Source organism: Cucurbita pepo, chromosome LG14, assembly GCF_002806865.2.
Source record: "Cucurbita pepo subsp. pepo cultivar mu-cu-16 chromosome LG14, ASM280686v2, whole genome shotgun sequence".
Taxonomy (NCBI): Eukaryota; Viridiplantae; Streptophyta; class Magnoliopsida; order Cucurbitales; family Cucurbitaceae; genus Cucurbita; species Cucurbita pepo.
The window spans coordinates 7,739,403-7,760,297 of record NC_036651.1 but is presented as its reverse complement, the minus strand read 5'-3'; the positions used below and the strand labels follow the sequence as shown (position 1 = coordinate 7,760,297).

Here is a 20,895-nt window from a genome sequence, read left to right as displayed (position 1 = left end):
ATATTATCAATTTTGTACCTTATAATAATAATTATTTAATTATATTATGGAAACAAAAACTCTGGTCTGGCTTGTTTCGAAGTATTATAATTGTTGACTTAACACAATCCTTACTTAATGGTTGACACTGAAGTGTTAAGCTTCAATTGTCTTTTGCGTGAAAATAGAGGTCAACCAAGACCCCGTAAAGAATCTTCGATAAAGCAAGCGATTTGTTTCAATAATTTTGGACCAAATTCACCCTTTTGAATTAGCCGATCTTACAAAATCGATTGGGTGACTTGGTTGGAAGGGTTCTTAGAGGAGAAAATAATCGATGAGAGACAAATTCGACTATCTAATCCGAACAGATGAGTGGATGTGCAGCATGTTTCAAAGGAGACTAACCCTTAAAATCTAGTATAGTTAAAAAGAGGGTCGGCTGTCTATACGACATTTAACGTCAAATTTATTTGACATTAAATATAAAATTTATCTTTTTTATGGCTAATTTTAAAAATATTTTGTTTATAATATTTTAGAAATGTTTTTTTATATATAAATTGTGTTTTAGTCGAGTTTGTTTATTATGTAATTTTTATTTTAAATTTTAAAATAATTAAGAAAAATATAAAAACTTTGATATATTATTTAATTTTATAGAGAAAGCGTAATGTTTAAAAATGTTTAAAACATGAATGAACTATTTTTTTTCAATTATTTGAGCTCTAAATTTTCAAATAAATTAGTAATCTAAGCATGGAAAAAAAAACAAACAAACTCAAAAATCAAAATCGAATCATAATATTTACGAAAGCATAAACTAAAACATATTAGTTATTGATACATTTAACGAATATACATCAATATATTAGGTTAACTTATATAGACTGTGATATATAAAAAAATGCTAAATTATAACTTTGTCATTTGTTTAAATAATTCTTTTTTAAGAAGTTACAATATTAGCCTTGATATTTTATAATGGTTTTAAACTATTATTGAAATAGAAACGTCAATCTAAAAAATACATACACTCTAGTTATTATTGGTTGTGCATACCCAACCTAAGTTAAATTGAAAACGAATACATCAAACTCATTTTTAGCATAGATATGCAAAAAGTTTAATGACTTTGAATTTTTTTATCGTATAAAAATAATATATACGCACATATAGTTTAATAAACGTGTGATACATACGGACATATAGTTTAATAGACGTGTGATATATATGCACATATAGTTTAATAGACTAGTGATATATACGCACATATAATTTAATAGATTGTGATATATACACACATAGTTTAATAGACATGTGATATATACGCACATATAGTTTAATAGACGTGTGATATAGACGCACATATAGTTTAATAGACGTGTCCTTATCGTGGTTGTGTCCTATATTTAAAAAGACAACTTGTGTTATATCTATGTGTCGCAACTGTGCTTAAGTGCTTCTTAAGCGTAACTTTTCATCCAACTTTCTAACAAATTTTCTACTCCCATGTTAGTATTGGAACATTTATGAAAAGTAAAAGGTAATATTACGATTTTCACACCGTCCAACTTGAGCATATCCAAACTCAATGAATTTATGCATAGTTCAGCCCATCTACATTATATAATATAGCATTAAAATTAGCTGCTGTTCAGAACCGGAGGAGTTCTACCAACAGGCAGAGCATGAAGCAACGGGAAGATAAAAGAGCATAATAGTGCTATTCACCAATAATATTTTCTAATTTGTACAGATGTTTTTTTTCTTTTTTTTTTTTTTTTGAAAGAATGGGAATTTTAAACAAAGTGAAGGGTGGAAAGAAGAAAACAAAACAAAGCTTTAGAAGAAAAGCTAAGCCAAGGAAAGAGTTTTACATGTGAAGGACCGACCAGACCATACCATACGGGTACAGTGCTAATCATAGAGATCTCATCTCCCCTTTTTCTTTAAGATGAGCAGCAACCAGACTTTTGGTTCACAGGCTGTCCTCGAATTTGCACAGTTGGCGGCCGCGCATTGTTCATTGGTTGAGTTGCCATCCTGCAAATTAATGGTGTTTCACGCGTCAGAAACATATAAGCTTTCCAAGTAGTTTACTCGTGAGCAAGTCAGATATGTCGTCAGCTAATTACAGTTAAAGATGCCAAATTTGATGTAACGGGCCAAAGTCCAAGTCCACTACTAGCGGGTATTGTTTTTTTTTTAACTTTTCCTTTGAACTTTCTCCGATGTGAGATCTCATCCACTCCCCTTCGGGTCCCAGCGTCCCCATTGACACTTGTTCTCCTCTCCAATCGATGTGGAATATCACAACCCACCCCTTCAGGGTCCCAATCCACCTCCCTTCGGGTCCTAGCGTCCCCACTGACACTCGTTCTCCTCTCTAATCGATGTGGAATATCACAATCCACCTCCCTTCAGGGCCCATCGTCCTCGCTGACACACTGCCCGGTGTCTGGCTCTAATACCATTTGTAACAGCCCAAGTCCACCGCAAGCAGATATTGTCCTATTTGAGCTTCCCCTCAAGGTTTTTATAACGCGCATGCTAGAGAGAGATTTTACACCCTTATAAAGAATGTTTCGTTCTCCTCTCCAACCCATGTGGATCTCACGTATAGTTTCTCCCTATTCACACACCTCAACAGATTCATTGGGCAAGCTTCCTAAGGAAACTGATGGAGGCATGGATCCATGACTTCACAAACAGTCCATGTTTCTAATGAGTTTGAGATTCAAAAGCTTAAGAATAATACGGGTTGGATTATAGAAACTTTAGTTAGTGCAACTATTTTTAATTAGTAGGTTTCATAATTTGAAAAAAGATGCAGATTTTTTAGAAATCTATCCCATGAACCACACATCCTAATTGGTTGGAATCCTTTTTATTAAGGTCCAGAGTAAACTTACCTATTCTTGATTTCAGCAGCCATGGCCATGAAAGCCTGTTCAACGTTCGTGGCACTTTTAGCACTTGTTTCCATAAATGGAATCCCAATTTCATCCGCAAAGGCCTAAAAAGGAAAATACAAAGTCTCACTTCGCTAAGCCTTTTTCTGGGCCAAAAGGCAAATACTTCATGTACAGAATGAATCTGAACGAAAATGATACCTTGGCTGATTCATAGGACACGACTTTGTTAGCTGTCAGGTCAGATTTGTTGCCGACAAGAAGCTTGTTCACGTTTTCACTTGCATAACGATCAATTTCATTTAACCACTGCTTAACATTATTGAAACTATCTTGGTCTGTAACATCATAAACAACCTGCCAAGAGTTAACAAGATTCAGATTAACTTATCATGCTCGATTAACCCCAAGAACAAGATTTATAGACAAGGGGGTTTAGGGAGTATGAGGCGCTTACAATAATGCCGTGAGCACCACGGTAGTAGCTGCTGGTTATTGTTCTAAAACGTTCTTGGCCAGCGGTATCCCACTGCACATTGTAAGTAAAAGTTTGTCAAGTCCTCTTTCCAACAATAAAATAACAGTTGGGAATAATTTGGAGGTTGGAATTCATATGTAGAAAACTCAGAATAAACTTTTCTAAGACCAATTTAGTGTTCTATTTCAGTGTATGTTTGCTCTCTACATGCATAGATGGTAAACAGAGACGAGGTAAATTTATCAATTGCCGAAGATGTCCTTTCAGGGACAAAAGAATTTCTCAAGTTGACCTCTATATTATAAATGTTTTATGGACGTTCTTAGGGAAAAAACTGACGTGTTATTAGGATGTGAAACAGAAGCCCAGAGTCCCAGACCAGCGCATCTCAAAGGTAAATAGTTGGTTACTTCTATACAAGTTTATAAAGGAGTAAAAAGGCATTAACATACTGCCAACTAAAAGCATATAAAAAGGCCTATGAAGATAATAGAAAACTACCCATGCGACCCTTTTTTTTCTCTTCGAAGGTACACATGCGACCTTCATTATTCCTTCAAAAGGAATTTTCTTTTGTTAGACAGGAAGTAAACGCTGCATATCAGCCACCTTTACTGGAAAGCACGTGATTAAGACCTATAATCCTATACATGCTGAAATGTTTATTTAGTATAGTCAACTAGAAGACAACTAGAAGATTTTAAACTTACTATTTGGAGCTTAATAGTCTTCCCATCGAGCTCCACTGTGCGGATTTTCTAAAAAGAATGGAAACACGAGATGTATTAGAACAATGGTTTTCTTTAAAGCAATAAACGTGAATAACAGAAGAATGGAAAATCAAAAACTTACAAAGTCAACCCCGATAGTGCTAATGTAGCTATCCAAATATGAATCATCCTGTTGAGCAAGAAAATAGAGAGAAAAAGAAAGTTAATCCTACAATAAATCCAATAATCCAGGTACAGCACATTAGATACTAAAAAACATCGACACCTAATAGCATTCAAGTGCTGCTTAGAAACAGACTCCATACACACAAAGCTGCATACAGAACAATACACCACACATAAGATGGTTATTCGAAGTTCAACTACAAGTATGCAACAATATATTCATACCAAAACCAACTGACATGTGATAGAAGTTGGAAACTGGGAATCGTGAATCAAAATTAGGTATTGAAATTATTGATAGTTGAAAATTTGACAACATAATTCAGAGCCAAAAAAAAGAAAAAAAAATGTTAAGTATAAACAGAAAGTGGTAGAATGGCCAAGCACTTACCGCAAACCTCAGAAGGAGACAGGATTTTCCAACACCAGAATCTCCAATAAGCAGGAGCTTAAACAAATAATCACTGCACGAAACAAAGAAGCATTGCGTAGAGCTTAAGATATATATGAAATGCAACAATAGATAAGTTACCGAAATATTATACGGCATTTTCATAACTCATGCAAATATATTGATCGAAAATTGAAACGAGAACGAGGCAGGTGATGCCCACTGATAATATTTCTTCATGAAATAGACCATTGATATAAGCCAAAACACTTTGTGTAAACTACAAGCAATCATCTTCTACAATCTATCCTTGTCTATGGAAACTCAGTCTAGCAGATCAACCTGTTATAATTTCTTCTATGTTCAAACAAATTATTCATTGCTTTTCTATCGTCGAGGACCAAATGATGCCAAAGAGCATACACCACAAGACTTTATCCCGTACCAACCAAACAAAATAGCCGCCGGATATATAAAGTAAATGAGATACAAAACATAAATAAATTTTGACCTGTATCAATTTCAGCCGAATTAACAAAACAAGACACCAAACTAAACAATTCCAAAAGCTAAGGATCGTGAACTCGTTGCTTGGCAAACGCTGCTAAAAGAAACCGATGCAATTTAGCACCAATGACCGAAATTGATCGAATCGCGTGGATCCGATTCCAAATCCCAAGGATCTACCGAGAAATTGCCACAAGAGCCAAAAACTATTAAGAAGGTGAAATTATTATTAGAAGAAAACAACCACGTACCAGATCTAGGCTAAGCACAAACAAAACAAAACAAAAAACACGCAAGTTCTTAAAAGTAAATCGAAATACAGAATTTAAAAACGAACAACATGATCAGAGGCAACGAATTCGAGCTTACTATTCAGGCGTCATGGCGAAAAGCGGTGGAGATCGATGGAACACAGAGAATTCCGCACGGTGCTCGAGAGACGTAAATTTCGCCGGCTAGTTTCGATCGGAATGCGGAGGAATTTGCCGCGGAAAACGGAATTGTTGAACGAAGGTAGAAGGAAAACAAGAAGAAGAACGATTTGTATTTGCGTTTCTGCAGAACCGAGAAATCTGCAAGGAAATAAATTTGAAAACGGGAGTTCCGTAATGCAGTGGACAACCTTTTAAATATTGCCACGTGTTGCATGTTGATTTACGATTTTGGACATTTCAAAGTATTAAATTAACCACCCTTTAATGATAGGGAAGCTTTACTCAATTATTTGATAACTAATTTAGTTTTTAATTTATTATTTCTTAAAATTGTGCTTTTCTCCCGCCAATCTTAAATAATCATTTTTGGAAGGTTTTTTATTTAAAAATAAATAAATTTATAGTTTTATAAACTAATATTTTATTTTTATTAAAATTTTGAATTTAAATAAATGATTTCAACGACTCAAACTAACTTAACTCATTAAATTTATGGTTGGATTGGATACTCTTAGCCTATATTGTTTGCTTTGGGTCGTTAGCCTCACTGTGTTAAAACACGTATGGTAGAAAGATGTTTTCACACTTTATAAGAAATGTTTGGTTTCCTCTCCAACAAATGTGGGATCTCACAGTCCACTCTCCTTGGGGGCTAGCGTCCCTCGCACACCACTTGGTAACTGATTTTGATACCATTTGCAACAGTACAACCAATGTGGGATCTCACAATTCACTCCTCCTAGGGCCAGCGTCCTCGCACACTACTTGGTAACTGACTTTGATACCATTTGTAACCGTCCGACCAATGTGGGATCTCACAATCCACTCCTTTTGGGGGTCAGCGTCCTCGCACACCACTTGGTGACTGACTTTGATACAATTTGCAACAGTACAACCAAGGTGGGATCTCACAATTCACTCCTCCTAGGGCCAGCGTCCTCGCACACTACTTGGTGACTGACTTTGATACCATTTGTAACCCTCCAACCAATGTGGGATCTCACAATCCACTCCTCTTGGGGGCCAGCGTCCTTGCACACCACTTGGTGACTGACTTTGATACCATTTGTAACAAGTCCAACCAATGTGGGATCTCACAATCCACTCCTCTTAGGGGCCAGCGTCCTCGCACACCACTTGGTGAATGACTTTGATACCACTTGTAACAGTCCAACCAATGTGGGATCTCACAATCCACTCATCTTGGGGGCTAGCATTCTTGCACACCACTTGATGATTGACTTTGATATCATCAGTAACAGTCCAACTAATGTGGGATCTCACAATTCACTCCTCTTGGGATCAGTGTCCTTGCACACTACTTGGTGACTGATTTTGATACCATTTGTAACAGTCCAACCAATGTGGGATCTCACAATCCACTCCTCTTGGGGGTTAGCGTCCTCACACACCACTTAGTGACTGACTTTGATACCATTTGTAACCGTCCAACCAACATGGGATCTCACAATCCACTCTTCTTGGGGGTCATCGTCCTCGCACAACACTTGGTGACTGACTTTGATACTATTTGTAACCGTTCAAAGCCCACCACTAGTACCTATGGTCCGATCTGACCAATTGTGTTTCGTAGCCTCACGATTTTAAAATGGGCCTCAAATTTTCGGTACATAATATTTGTATTTAAAGTAATTTAAAAGTAATTTTAGGTTGATAAATGTTTGTTATATTTATGTATGCTTGGCCCAAAAGTAATATATTATTTAAAAGGGGTCGATTTTCAAATATTGAAAACAAAAGCGTCTATTTTTGGAATTCCCCAGCTTCTTGTCCGCTCGTGGACTGCGACTCCGAAGAGTAAGCCATCGCCCCCTCGATTTGCTTTCTCTGCCATAGCTCAAACCTTTGAGGTTTCAGTCATTCATTCCCATTGATTTCTCCCGCATCCGGGAAACGAAGAAGATGAGGAGATCGTCGAGCGCCTGCATTGTCTCGGATAAGAGATCATTAGCTTCATCATCGTCGTCGTCGCAATCCGCTATCTTCAGATCTTCCAGTGTGAGTTCCGGCTTGGAATCAGATGTTTTCCTGCCGACGTTCAATCCGTTCTCTAACGCGGCTGCGAAAAAACGTCGCCATCTTAAGCTCGCTAGGATTTTCGTCCATTTCATCCCTTTCGTCGTTATCTTCTGCGCTGTCGTTCTATGGTTCTTCTCCGATCCAGGTACTGAAATTACTCGAGTGAAAGATGCCTGTAGATCGAGATCGACTATTTGATATTAAAGTGACAAATTGTTAAGAAATATATTATCCCTCCCCCAACTAATTGCTCCTCGACTCGTAATATATCGTTGTGGATAGCAGTGGATTATCGCTTACACGTGCTAATAGAGTTCTTAAAATCATTAGGATCCTTGTCGTCGTCATGTATGCGCTTGTTGTTTCGATACTGGAAATGGTTGATCTGAATAGAAGGAACGAGGATTGGTGGGGAAGTTGTTGTGAATCTGTGATTCCTTATAGAAAACCGTTGAAGGACTTGAAATTAGATAGAGAAAATTGGTGTAAGGGTTTACCACTATAACTTAGAGATCAGTAACCGTCCTGGCATAGTACTTATGAAGTCTGGATTAGGAATCAATTAAACATGATATCGCTTTGTAGCCAAGATGTATTCAAATGACAGTGTATACTCTTTCGATTACGGAGCTTTCTTGTGAATGTATTGCTTAATCTGCTCTATATATTGTGTCATTTGTCTGCGTATCAGTTTGTTATTTTGCTCTCCAATAGCGTGTAATTTAGAACTTCAGAACTTGGTATCTCTTACTGGTGTGATTGTTGGGACTGTTAACTGTTTATTATTATTATTTCTTTTGTGGTAAGAAGAGAGACGTATATACCTCAAAAGAACCAAAGAGCAGTCTAAGGGCAACTGGTAGAGGTTGCCCCTCGTCATAAAACTAACAAAGGAAAGCCTTTCAACTGTTAATAATCATAAAAGGCTGTAGGTTCAAAATAATTTTGTATTATTAAGCCAAAAGGAATCAAAAGAAGACCTTTTTCTGAACACCTAGCTATTCCTTACCCTCCAAATGCTCCATAGGAGGGATTGTGTAGCACATTTCCAAAGGGCTTTTCCCTTGCCGCCAAAAAATCTACCATCGAGCACCTCCATAAGCCAATGATCAATCTTTTTAGGTAAACAGAAATCCACCCCAAACACTTAAAAAAGTTAGCCTGTCACCCTTTAGCCGCAAATGGACAATGTAGAATCAAGTGATGGATGGACTCCTCTTCTTGAACGCATAAACTGCATATAGGAGCGATCATCCAATTTTGAAACTTCTTTTGTAGCTTCTCGTGGGTATTCAAGCTTCTTGAGGCTAGCAACCATGAGAAGGGTTTCACTTTTTTTTTAGTGTAAATTGCTTAGTTTATCTAATCTTGTGACCAACTTGAGATATATATAGATGAAATATATATCATAGATGAAATTTTCAGATCATAGATGAAAGGAAATTAATAATAATAGTCACCCATTGTTGAGTAACTAAACCTTTTGGCCATTGGATTGGATTCCCCTTTTGTAANAAAAAAAAAAAAAAAAAAAAAAAAAAAAAAAAAAAACTGTTTAGTTTCTGCCATCTATTTGGCATGTTTCTGAGCTTTCTCTATGCAGTCTTTGATAACAGTTAAAGATCTGCTTGTTAAGTTTAGTAGTCAAATATCCCGAATGTCTGCTCCTCATACATAGTAAATATATGCATGTACTGGTAATGAAGAATCTTTATATTCTACTTCTTGTAACCTTAGTGACTGTATCTTTAAGGGGCTATGAACGGGTCTCATTTTCATCATCTAATAAGTGAATATATCAGTAGCTTCAACCCAACTGTTGCCTCTCTTTCTTTCCTTGCACTGTAACAGTGTAACTTCACTTTTTGGCGAATGCAAAAATCTAAACCTTTGGTACTCATCTAGGAGCAGCTGTTCAAGACTTAGTTACTCAACAATGCCCAAAAGGTTTTAGAACTCGAATGGGCACTACCTCAGGTAGGATCATTCTATTTTAGAATCCTTTTCCTCCTTACCTAGCATGCTAGCAAGTTAAGTCACCCTCTTATGAGTTGTTCTCAGGGATTTTGACAACTCATTATGATATGTGTTAGTGGTATTATTTATTTCATCTCCTAGCTATTGTGTGGCATGGTAAGAAGGCGCTTAAAGAGTGCACTCATATTCTTCTCCGATTTGATTGGTGGTTTTATTTCAAGGAAAATAATTGGGAGTGTCAATAAGGGTTTAAGACATTGTTGGTGGTAATCTATTCAGGATTTAATATCTTACGAATATCCATGACAACTAGATGTAGAGAATAGTCGAGGTGGTCGCAAACTAGCTCCAACACTCATGGATATAAAGAAAAAAAGAAGAAAAAATGAGTGTCATTATAAGTTTACATGGATATATTCATGAAAAGCTGAAAAATCTTGAATTGGATAATCATTGTAAAGCTTCACGCTCATTAACAGAGTTTGTTACCTTCAAGATTGGTTATGGTCTTGTTCTTTGAATCTGTCTTCTGTGTACGACAACGGATATGGATGGAATTATTTCTTCTGAGACCTTACTTGAAGGGTTATTTACTCGAATTATCTTATTGGATGTTCTCCATACAGAGCAAGGGGAAACAAAGTTGGAGCTTTGTTAGTTGCCAATAAATACTTTTCATTAAATAAAATTATGAATTAGGATATACGTTGTGTTTGGTAAGTTTGTAGGCAGAAGATTTTCCTTTTGAAATCTCCGATTATTTCTGTAAAAACTGACTTCTCATCATATCAGTTTGTTATTCCCATATGATTAACTGTTAAAAGCTTCGTTTATTCGATACTTGTATGGTTACCTTAGTGGCTATAAAACTGATGTAAATATATCTTCGATAGGAGATAGAACAGAGGACTAATTGAGAGCTTATATAGTTCTGGTGGTGGCATAATGGCTGTAGACTCAATAGGCTATCTTAAACTCTTATGTCTTTCTCCTCATCCTTAGTTCGGATTGTTTGTTCTTAAAACTCGGTATATTTTTAATCCAGGGTAACCTAGGTATTAAGTTCGATCTTCTGAAAATTTTAAGGTTTTTTGTGTCGCACCTAGTAGTTATGAGGCTAGTGAAGTACTTGAATATCCATCTTTTAACAATCAGTCAGAGGTCTTGTGGGTCTTCTGTGGATCTAGGACCCACAGGCAAACTGCTGAAATTATTTTCTGTAATTTGAGTTGCATAAATTACTGCTGAAATTATGTTCTGTAATTTGATTTGACGTTAAATTCTCCAGATCAATAAACAGAACGTTTCAACTTCCTGTTTCTCAATTGGATTCTTAAACAAATTGTATTGTGCCCTTTGATTCTTCAGAAACTGTCCTTCCCTTTTGGAATAGCGAAGCCAAAGGAATCAAACATAAATAAGAAACCAGGGTTTTCAGTTTGTTCATTACACACATTTCCTATAATGATATTCATGCTAACCGTTTATTTGTACCATCACCCGATATGACTTGTGCAGGTTCGGGCCAGAGTATGTGACTGGCCTTAGTATTCTTTTTAGATGGTCCCATGGATGTCCCTTCTTTTTGTTGTGCTGTCTGAAATCTGCAATGGTTTAATTTTGTTATGCATCTGATAGGTTGGCCATTGTATGTTGGAAGGCCCACCCATTGGGATCGTTCCATCAATATTTTTGTGCCTAAATCAATAATTTTCCTAGAATATTTAAGGCTAAATTATAAGTGGCAAAAATATGTTTATTATTTCGAAAGTTGTAACAATATTCTTCATTTTCATAAATATTTCAAAACTATCATTAGAATTGAACGGTGTATTGGTACTGTTCTAGGTCATCATCAAACTCATTCCATGTCTAAACTTTCTTCCAAAATTCTAAAAAAGCTTCTACCCAAGGTTAGTTTTGAAACATATATGAAAGGGTAAGAATAATATTGAAACTTTTAGGAAAATAAGGCTATTTTTTAAACAAGTAACAGTTGAAAGATTACTTTTTTACAATTTAGCCAATNATTAAGTTCGATCTTCTGAAAATTTTAAGGTTTTTTGTGTCGCACCTAGTAGTTATGAGGCTAGTGAAGTACTTGAATATCCATCTTTTAACAATCAGTCAGAGGTCTTGTGGGTCTTCTGTGGATCTAGGACCCACAGGCAAACTGCTGAAATTATTTTCTGTAATTTGAGTTGCATAAATTACTGCTGAAATTATGTTCTGTAATTTGATTTGACGTTAAATTCTCCAGATCAATAAACAGAACGTTTCAACTTCCTGTTTCTCAATTGGATTCTTAAACAAATTGTATTGTGCCCTTTGATTCTTCAGAAACTGTCCTTCCCTTTTGGAATAGCGAAGCCAAAGGAATCAAACATAAATAAGAAACCAGGGTTTTCAGTTTGTTCATTACACACATTTCCTATAATGATATTCATGCTAACCGTTTATTTGTACCATCACCCGATATGACTTGTGCAGGTTCGGGCCAGAGTATGTGACTGGCCTTAGTATTCTTTTTAGATGGTCCCATGGATGTCCCTTCTTTTTGTTGTGCTGTCTGAAATCTGCAATGGTTTAATTTTGTTATGCATCTGATAGGTTGGCCATTGTATGTTGGAAGGCCCACCCATTGGGATCGTTCCATCAATATTTTTGTGCCTAAATCAATAATTTTCCTAGAATATTTAAGGCTAAATTATAAGTGGCAAAAATATGTTTATTATTTCGAAAGTTGTAACAATATTCTTCATTTTCATAAATATTTCAAAACTATCATTAGAATTGAACGGTGTATTGGTACTGTTCTAGGTCATCATCAAACTCATTCCATGTCTAAACTTTCTTCCAAAATTCTAAAAAAGCTTCTACCCAAGGTTAGTTTTGAAACATATATGAAAGGGTAAGAATAATATTGAAACTTTTAGGAAAATAAGGCTATTTTTTAAACAAGTAACAGTTGAAAGATTACTTTTTTACAATTTAGCCAATATTTATTGCACATGAGTTACCCACAAACGATCTAGAGAAAGAAAGAGAATATCCCTTTTAAGGTTTGTTTGATTTGAAGCACTTGAAAAGGTTATATTTTAGATAGGCTGTTAATTACTGCTATTCTTCCACCTCTAGAAATTCAATACTGTTACAATGATGTAATTTTGAATGCCAGTTTTGGTGCTGTTGGCAGGTTCGCAACTCAACTAGGGATGAGAAACTTACCCAGATGGTTCTGGACAATAGTACTGGAAGAATCCAATGAAGACGGCTGGATAAATTGCCCCCACATAATGGCAGTCACAGGAAGGTTGTCGTGCAGCTGTTGTAGTTCTAGATAAGGCATTTCTGTTCTCTCTTTACTGTTCTTTTTCCCATCATCTTTATGACTCAACTTATAATGCTATCTTATATAGAATGCTCTAATTACTATTTTGACATTGATTCTTCTTATTAGATTGAAAATGGGTTAGGCACTTGGGAGTCGGAGAATGCTTGGGGGATAACTCTCAGGTGAAATGCTTTTTCAATGAAAATAACTCTTGGTTAAGTGCTTTTATTACTTTTGGGATTTTAAAAGCCCTTTTTGACCGGTAGCCAAATTTTGAAAAACAATCCTTAGAATTGTTTTAGAAACACATAAGGTATCAACAAGTTGGACCAAACACATTAATGAATTAAGGTACAATTGGAGACTTTTATCATGATAATTTTGCTATGTTACCAAGGAAAAAACTTCGAAAGGTAAAATAAAAGACTTAAAAGGGAATGAGGTCAAGTCATAGTGGTCATTCATCTATGGTGTAATATCCTACAACCAAATATAGTAGGCTAAACCGGTTGTTTGGTGAGAATAGTTGAGGTACATATCAACTAGTCTGAACACAAGAATGGTTAAATACTATTTTGGTCATTGTACTTTTAGACATTGTAAGAACGGTCTTTTTAGTCCTCTTACTAATAGATGGACGATGTAACCCTCTTTTCTAAGATGAGTAAGCACCATGGATAATTTTAGCTGCCAGATAAGTCGGATGAGATTAAATTCCCAAGATCTCATAGTTTTTCTCCTTCAAGGGTTTCTTTGTCTTCGTGACCAAATCGTGGTTTTTGATCATAGTGAGCTAGGATTCTTTAGGCATCTGTTCATACCCATCTCTAAAAAATATAAGAACTAGAATAATATTTAAATAAACTAAAAAAGAAAACTTGGAAGGGTAAAATATGCTCTTATGTGGTCTTAAAACTGATGGTGATTCTTGATGCTGTTGTGATAGAAAAGCTTGCAATGATTGCTTAGTGATGAAAAAAGGTGCAACGGTTTGGCAAAGTTATGTTGAGTTTGAGTTTGAGTAAAGTTGATTTAAAACAACATTCATTCTTTAATCTTATAGCTTTATACCATTATATCATATGCGATTCTAAAGGTAGGCGGAAGTTGAAGATAAAAGAATGAGAGGTGATTCTTCATTTGTTAGAGCCTCTTTTGAAGGTGGAATCCTATGCCTTTATGCTTCCATCTTTTAAAGTATAAGTTGGACACTCTGGCCTCTGGTTCTCAGTATCTAATCCTCTTTCATCAGGTATTGGTGCTTTGTGCTTTACAAAAGGGTATGGTCGTCAATGTTTCGTTAAGTTACAAGTTTAGTCAATTGGAGACCTGTATTGACTAACTAAGAAGAAGATCGTGAATACTTTTTCATTGGTATGCGGCATTTTAGAAAAACCTAAAGTCATTCTCGGGGAGGTCTGGACCCTTTTTTTTTTTTTTTTTTTTCCTGATCCTTCGATTAGGANGATTCATTCTCTTCATAAAAAATAGGAGGTAGAACCAATAAATATTTCTTTTTCGATTCATCCCTGGAGTTGAATACCTCATTCAAGAATTGTTTTTGATCCAATCCGTAGGAATCAATAGAAAAGGCAAATCCCTTATGATACACCAGATCCGGCTCGGTTATTGATAGAGTGAATAGATCTGCCATTTCTTGAAATCTCTCTTCTGATTCAAAATCGTGGTGTAACGTGTATCCCCTCCTGTTCCGGTCATGGAATAGATGAAATAAATAAATAAATGGATTTTTGTTCAAGAATGAAATCTTATTGGAACTGTCCATATCCAGTTCATCCTTCGGAACCATATCACATCCCGGATCTGATGAAATAGGATGAATTGAGACGGTATTTTGCCAAACCCTGAATATTTATGTTCAAAGTAGATAATATCATATCATTGTGGACGTTCATTGTTCCTATCATTGGTATTAGTGTCATGCCTCTATCTTTGTAAGCCCGGTAGTGAAAATCTGTGGTAGAGCTCTATTGGACTAACTTCTGTGAAAGTCGAAAGACTAAATATATAACGTACCTCTCACTTGAATGGACAGCTCCCATAGAAAATACAATAACGTGTAACATAGAATTATTATTATTATTATCTTTTATCTACAAAGTGTAACCTCTTTTTTAAGTCACCACTAAAGGGAAAGTTATAATTAAAATAGATATATTTTTTATCATATACACGTGGGTTCAGATACAAATATGAAACTAACATATTGATTACGTTTCAGTGTAATATTCGTGAATGTTTAGATCATGAATTTCTATACTTGATCTATATTCAATGAATTTTTTCTTAATTTAGTGTTTTGAATCGTATATGTGGAAAGTACTATTGAGAAAAGAAAAGATCGTTAATGGAGCTTTAACCACTACCAATATCGTTAAAACAAATTAATAATCTTTGTTGGATTAAGAAAGGATAAACATTTTTCTTTTTGGTCATAGGAGAGAATCATAAAGTAAAAGAGTAAAAACTTGCATTTTCCTCCTTTTTTTTTTTAATATATTTATTTCCATTCATGACTTGATGTTGAATGTTGGTGCTTGTTTTTGTTTAAAGCCCCATGTGGACATCATTTTCCCACTTAGTCATTTTGTGACAAATTTTAGCCCCACCACTACTACACTTATAATGTCTATGCTTCCACCACTACTACGTTAGTCTCTCTCTCTCTCTTCTAAGATCCGTAACAATACAATTGATAGTTCGATGACTATTCAAACATAGCTTAGTAGATAAGACATCAATTATCATTTCAAAACATAACGATTCGATCCAAACAAAAGGGTCTAACTATATATGCATTGTGGGTATTCCGGAGAACTTAAAATCGTATTTTTTACATGTATAGTTTGGAGATCCTGATTGAAGAGGAAAACAGGGAATTTTTTTCAAGGGTGTAGAAACCTCTCCCTACTTTTTACATGTATAGTTTTGAGATCGAGAGGGAAATAGAGAATTTTTTTCAAGAGTGTAGAAACTTTTTTTAGTAGACCGTTTTAAAAACTTTGAGAGGAAAAGCTACCTCTCCTTAGTAGATGCGTTTTAAAAACTTTGAGAGGAAAAACTACCTCTCCCTAGTAGACGCGTTTTAAAAACTTTGAGAGGAAGCTCGAGAGGAAAAGCTACCTCTCCCTAGTAGACGCGTTTTAAAAACTTTGAGAGGAAGCTCGAGAAGGAAAAACTACCTCTCCCTAGTAGACGAGTTTTAAAAACTTTGAGAGGAAGCTCGAGAGGAAAAGCTACCTCTCCCTAGTAGACGCGTTTTAAAAACTTTGAGAGGAAGCTCGAGAAGGAAAAACTACCTCTCCCTAGTAGACAAGTTTTAAAAACTTTGAGAGTAAGCTCGAGAGGAAAAGCTACATTTCCCTAGTAGACGAGTTTTAAAAACTTTGAGAGAAAGCTCGAAAGGAAAAGCTACATCTCTCTAGTAGACACGTTTTAAAAACTTTGAGAGGAACATCGAGAGGAAAAGCTTAAAGTAAGACAATATCTACTAGTAGTGAATTTGCGCTCTTACCGTAGGTATAGGTACATTGCAGTAGCTATATCGTCTCACTCAAATTGGACAAAATTCTCAAAACCAAAGGGAATTTGGCTTCCACACATTGGTTACCTCAACAGGCTGGCAAATNTCCCCCCCCCCCCCCTATTCCCCTTCCCCACCACAAAGCACCCATCCATCACCTCATTACTCCCTCTCTTTCCCTACCAACCAACCCAAATTCATGGTTTCTTAAGCCTCTTCCTCAAAATTCATTCAATTTTGAGCTGCATTCTTCTTAATTATTGGTTACTCAATCCCTATATCATTAAATACTCGAGAATTATGAGTACCCTTCGCATTATTTGGAGAAATTATTCAAAGGGTCGGTACTTTCGTCATTCTCGTTGTACATAATTTAGTAATCGACTTTTGAAATGATGATCTCGATGAACAAGAAAAGAGTCTCTCTTATTGAACTAGAAAAAAAATGAAAATGCTAACAAATAACTGTTACATATCCCACAAATATCACTCAAAGCTGCTCTCAAGAATCATATGGGAGAGAGATAGAAAGAGATGGAAATGAAAAAGAAACAAAAAGAATACACAAATGAGTATGAAGATCATAATCTACAGCAAATTCAAGTACTATGCTGCGTTGTTAAACCAAGACGATGGCCAGGCCACCCAACACCGCCGCGACACCCGCCGCCTTGTACCCACCGTGCTGGATCGAAAATCCCGCTCCTGGCGGTGGTGGCGACGGCGGCGGCGACGGAGCTGACGCTGGAGATGGCTCCGAAGATGGCCCTGGAGATGGGCCTGGAGGCGATGGTGGGCTGTCGGGCATTGTGGTTGGGCCTGGGCTTGGGCCTGATTCCATAGACGGCGGAGAAGCCATCGGCGGGAGGACGGTGGGAGGAGCTGCCATCGGTGGAGTTGACATGCTTGGCGGAGGTGAGGCTGCCATTGGGGGCATGGCGGTGGGGGGAGGTGTAGTAGGAGGGGCTGCAACAGGCGGTGGGGTTAACGGCGGCGGTGCGGCGACGGCGGGACCTGGAGCAGGGGAGGGAGATTGAGCAATGGCGGAGGCTGCTAGAGAGAGGAGAGAGAGAGCGAGCACGAGCATGGCACGTGCGGTAGCCATAGCTGCAAGAAATTGAAGCAGAGAAGAGAGGAAGATTGAAGCGAGGGTTTGTTGGGGGAAGATGATTGATATATAAAGAGGAAGAAGAGGAAAGTTTTGTAGCTAATCTTACCCATAAGTGCACACATTTTTCCATGCTACCCTCTTTGTATGCTGACACGTCACCACATTTTCACACAATTTGGAATTAGTGAACATTTGAATTTCTTGTTTTTTTGTTTTTTTTTTAATTTTTTATATTAATATAAATATTTGGTTAAATTTATATGATTTTCATGGCCTTTAATTTTTATTTTATTTATTGAATTCATTAAATTGATTTATTTACCTAAATTGGCCCAAAAAACACTGATTTAAATATTATTAAAAAAAGTCAACCTTATTATTGGTCAAAATTTATTCCTTTCTCACATTTTTTTTTTGTTATCTAATTAAGACCAATAATTAAAAAAAATAAAAAAATTATTGATTTTGTTGGGCATAAATGAACCAATCAAATTATTTATAAAAATTCTAAAATTAATTATAAAAAATCCAATAAAATTGATTGATTTTGATTGGAAAAAATGAACCAATCAAATTATTTTTTAAAAATTGTAAAAATAATTTGTAAAATAATATATATATATATATAAATGAAAAGGCATGTATATAGCCTAGACTACTTTCTAAAAGAATACTTTAAAAAAGTGGGTCTCTTATGTAAATATTCTAAACTTAGTGCCCTCCACTTGTAATTTCATTTTCTTGGGAAAGAGAGGGCAATTTGGGAAATTTGAAAATTTAAAAAAAAAAAAAAAAGAATTTTATTGTGGTTCAATTTGGTTGGTAGGTTAAATCGGGTCACGTGAGACATTTTTTTAGCTTCAACTAATTGCTCGGGTCAATCTTGAACCCTGTTAGACGAACACGACTCTCCACAATGGTATGATATTGTCTACTTTGAGCATAAGCTCTCATGAGTTTACTTTAGGCTTTCCAAAAGGCCTCGTAACAATGAAGAGAGTATTCTTTGTTTTTAAACCCATGATCATTCCCTAAATTAGCGGACTTTCATCATCCACCAAACCCAACCCAATCCAACTATAAATTCTTAGTTTACTCATGAATCGTATGGGTTAGATTGGGTTGAATTAATCGAGTTTTTTTGTTATCAGGTTTTTGAAACACCCTTTAATTTAATTGTCGTCCAGTTTTTTTTTTTTTTTCATTCACGTTTGATTAGTAACGTGTTTGAGTGCGACAATTGATTCAATTTTTCAAAAAGTCAAATTTAAAAAGTCAAACTTAATTACTTAAAAACTATTAAACAAATAAAAATAATTAAAATAATTAAAACTTTGATAATTAGTGGTGAAAGCTTAGCAAAGTATTGAAAAGTAAAAATTAAAAAAAAAATAAATTAAATTAAATTAAAATTAAAATTTGTGGTGTTCATAAGTCTTTGCCCTACAGCCATTGACTTCATGTACCACAAGTCACTAGTGGACCCCACAGAGGACCATAAATATTTTATTAATTTTCCAAAGAATAATCTAGAAAAGCCATAGGATTTTATTATTAATAGATATTAAAAATATAATATAATTAATTATTAATATTCTATTTAATTAGTTTTAGTAATTAAACTAAAATTTGTTATTAATTATTAATATTCTATTTAATTCTTTTTGGCAATTAAATTAAAATTTTAGTTATCAATATTACTTTCAATTAATGTTTAATTAATTCATTAATAGCAATATTAATAAGACTAATTTTAATATATGATTACATCAAGATAAATTACCATTTTTACCATTTTAATATATGAGGTTAAATTTTCAAAATTTTACTATTTTCGATAAATTTTTTTTTTTTTTTCAAAATTAAGTCGGGTTAGTACTTAACTATTAAATTACCTAACCAAAACTTACATTTTATCGGTTCTATGGTAGTTTTTTCAGTAAAATATACGTTTTATAATTCATCAAATGTGAGATCCCACATAGATTAAAAACGGGAACGAAACATTTCGAGTGTGGAAAACTCTCCCTAACAGACGTATTTTAAAATCATGAGGTTGACAACGATAAGTAACAAGTCAAAGTGGACAATATCTATGATACAAAGCCAGACACCCGGCAGCCTCCAAGAGAGTGGATTGTGAAATCTATATTTCGCAGACAATATCTCTGATATTAGAGCCAGACACCGGTCATTGTACCAGTAAGTACGTTGGGTCTCCAAAAAAGTGGATCGTGAAATCTATATTTAGTGATACGTAACGGATCGACTATCCGCGGTGGGCTTAGGCTATTACATCGAAAGAATGCCCGAAAAAAAGAACAATTTAAGGTTAAAATGGTCATTTTAGAAAAATGTCCATTTCATAAGTAAGATTTTTGCATTGGTATGTATAAACTTTGTTCATGTTCTCTGGTTGTTGGGCTTGCCACGTGTATGGCTAAGATTCAAAATGCCCTAAAGCTTTAGAGAGAGAATCCCTCTCTCTCTCTCTCCCTAAACAATTCATGTGCCAAGGACAAATACAAAGAGGTCATGACACATAAAAGCAAGCACATTCCAGCCTAGCATTCAATTTTTCGACGTGACACGTCGTGTTTGTCACTCGGGTTACGTTTTGACACTTTCGGAGTAAGAAACCGAGCTTAAATTTGACATGTTCGTGTACTATTTTTAATCAGGGTAAGATGGTAATAACATTTCTTAAAACTTGTCACAATCGCACTCTTGCGATACCGGGAGAATGATTGTACGGCACTTGTTCTAACCAAACAAACTAGTCATCAGTGAAAAATTCAAACATCGTGCATAACGTCAGCGTATGTTCGGGCCTCGAGTCACATTGCGAGAAAAAGTTTAGAAAACGTGAACAAGGAAATACATTTATTTGAAGAATTGAAGAAAGCAGCGTTATATGACTATAAGCAAATAAAGAAATACTTCGACTTAAATAACATATATCTCAGGGTAGGAATAAGTGACTACTTGTCACAATCGCACTCTTGCGATAGCGGGACAACGATTGTACGACACTTGTTCTAACCAAGCAAACAAGTCAGTTGTGAGAAATTCAAACGTCGTGGACAATGTAGGCGTATGTTCGGGCCTCGAGTCATGTTACAAGAAAAAGTTTAGAAAACGTGAGCAAGGAAATACATTTGAAAACGATTTGAAGAATTGAAGAAAGCAGCGTTTTATGACTATAAGCAAATAAAGAATATCACAGCTTAAATAACATATAACTCAGGGTAACAAAGAGTGACAACTAGTCATATCCCTTATGGTTTTG

The 20,895-nt window shown here is 35.5% G+C and overlaps 3 protein-coding genes across 3 annotated transcripts; 1 reads left to right on the top strand and 2 right to left on the bottom strand.

Annotated features, from left to right (window-relative positions):
• Positions 1–1,554: 1,554 nt before the first annotated feature.
• Positions 1,555–5,744, bottom strand: LOC111810948 (GTP-binding protein YPTM2-like). Its single transcript, XM_023697809.1, has 8 exons — positions 5,536–5,744; positions 4,660–4,732; positions 4,225–4,272; positions 4,083–4,130; positions 3,352–3,423; positions 3,096–3,251; positions 2,895–2,998; positions 1,555–2,025 (listed from the first exon to the last, which is right to left on the bottom strand). The coding sequence occupies exons 1-8, from the start codon at positions 5,547–5,549 to the stop codon at positions 1,932–1,934; spliced, it is 609 nt and encodes a 202-aa protein (XP_023553577.1). The 5' UTR covers positions 5,550–5,744; the 3' UTR covers positions 1,555–1,931.
• Positions 5,745–7,363: 1,619 nt separating this feature from the next.
• Positions 7,364–13,265, top strand: LOC111809829. Its single transcript, XM_023696267.1, has 2 exons — positions 7,364–7,785; positions 12,814–13,265. The coding sequence occupies exons 1-2, from the start codon at positions 7,524–7,526 to the stop codon at positions 12,828–12,830; spliced, it is 279 nt and encodes a 92-aa protein (XP_023552035.1). The 5' UTR covers positions 7,364–7,523; the 3' UTR covers positions 12,831–13,265.
• Positions 13,266–16,896: 3,631 nt separating this feature from the next.
• Positions 16,897–17,658, bottom strand: LOC111810940 (classical arabinogalactan protein 9-like). Its single transcript, XM_023697795.1, has one exon. The coding sequence runs from the start codon at positions 17,598–17,600 to the stop codon at positions 17,115–17,117; it is 486 nt and encodes a 161-aa protein (XP_023553563.1). The 5' UTR covers positions 17,601–17,658; the 3' UTR covers positions 16,897–17,114.
• Between the last annotated feature and the right edge of the window lie 3,237 nt (positions 17,659–20,895).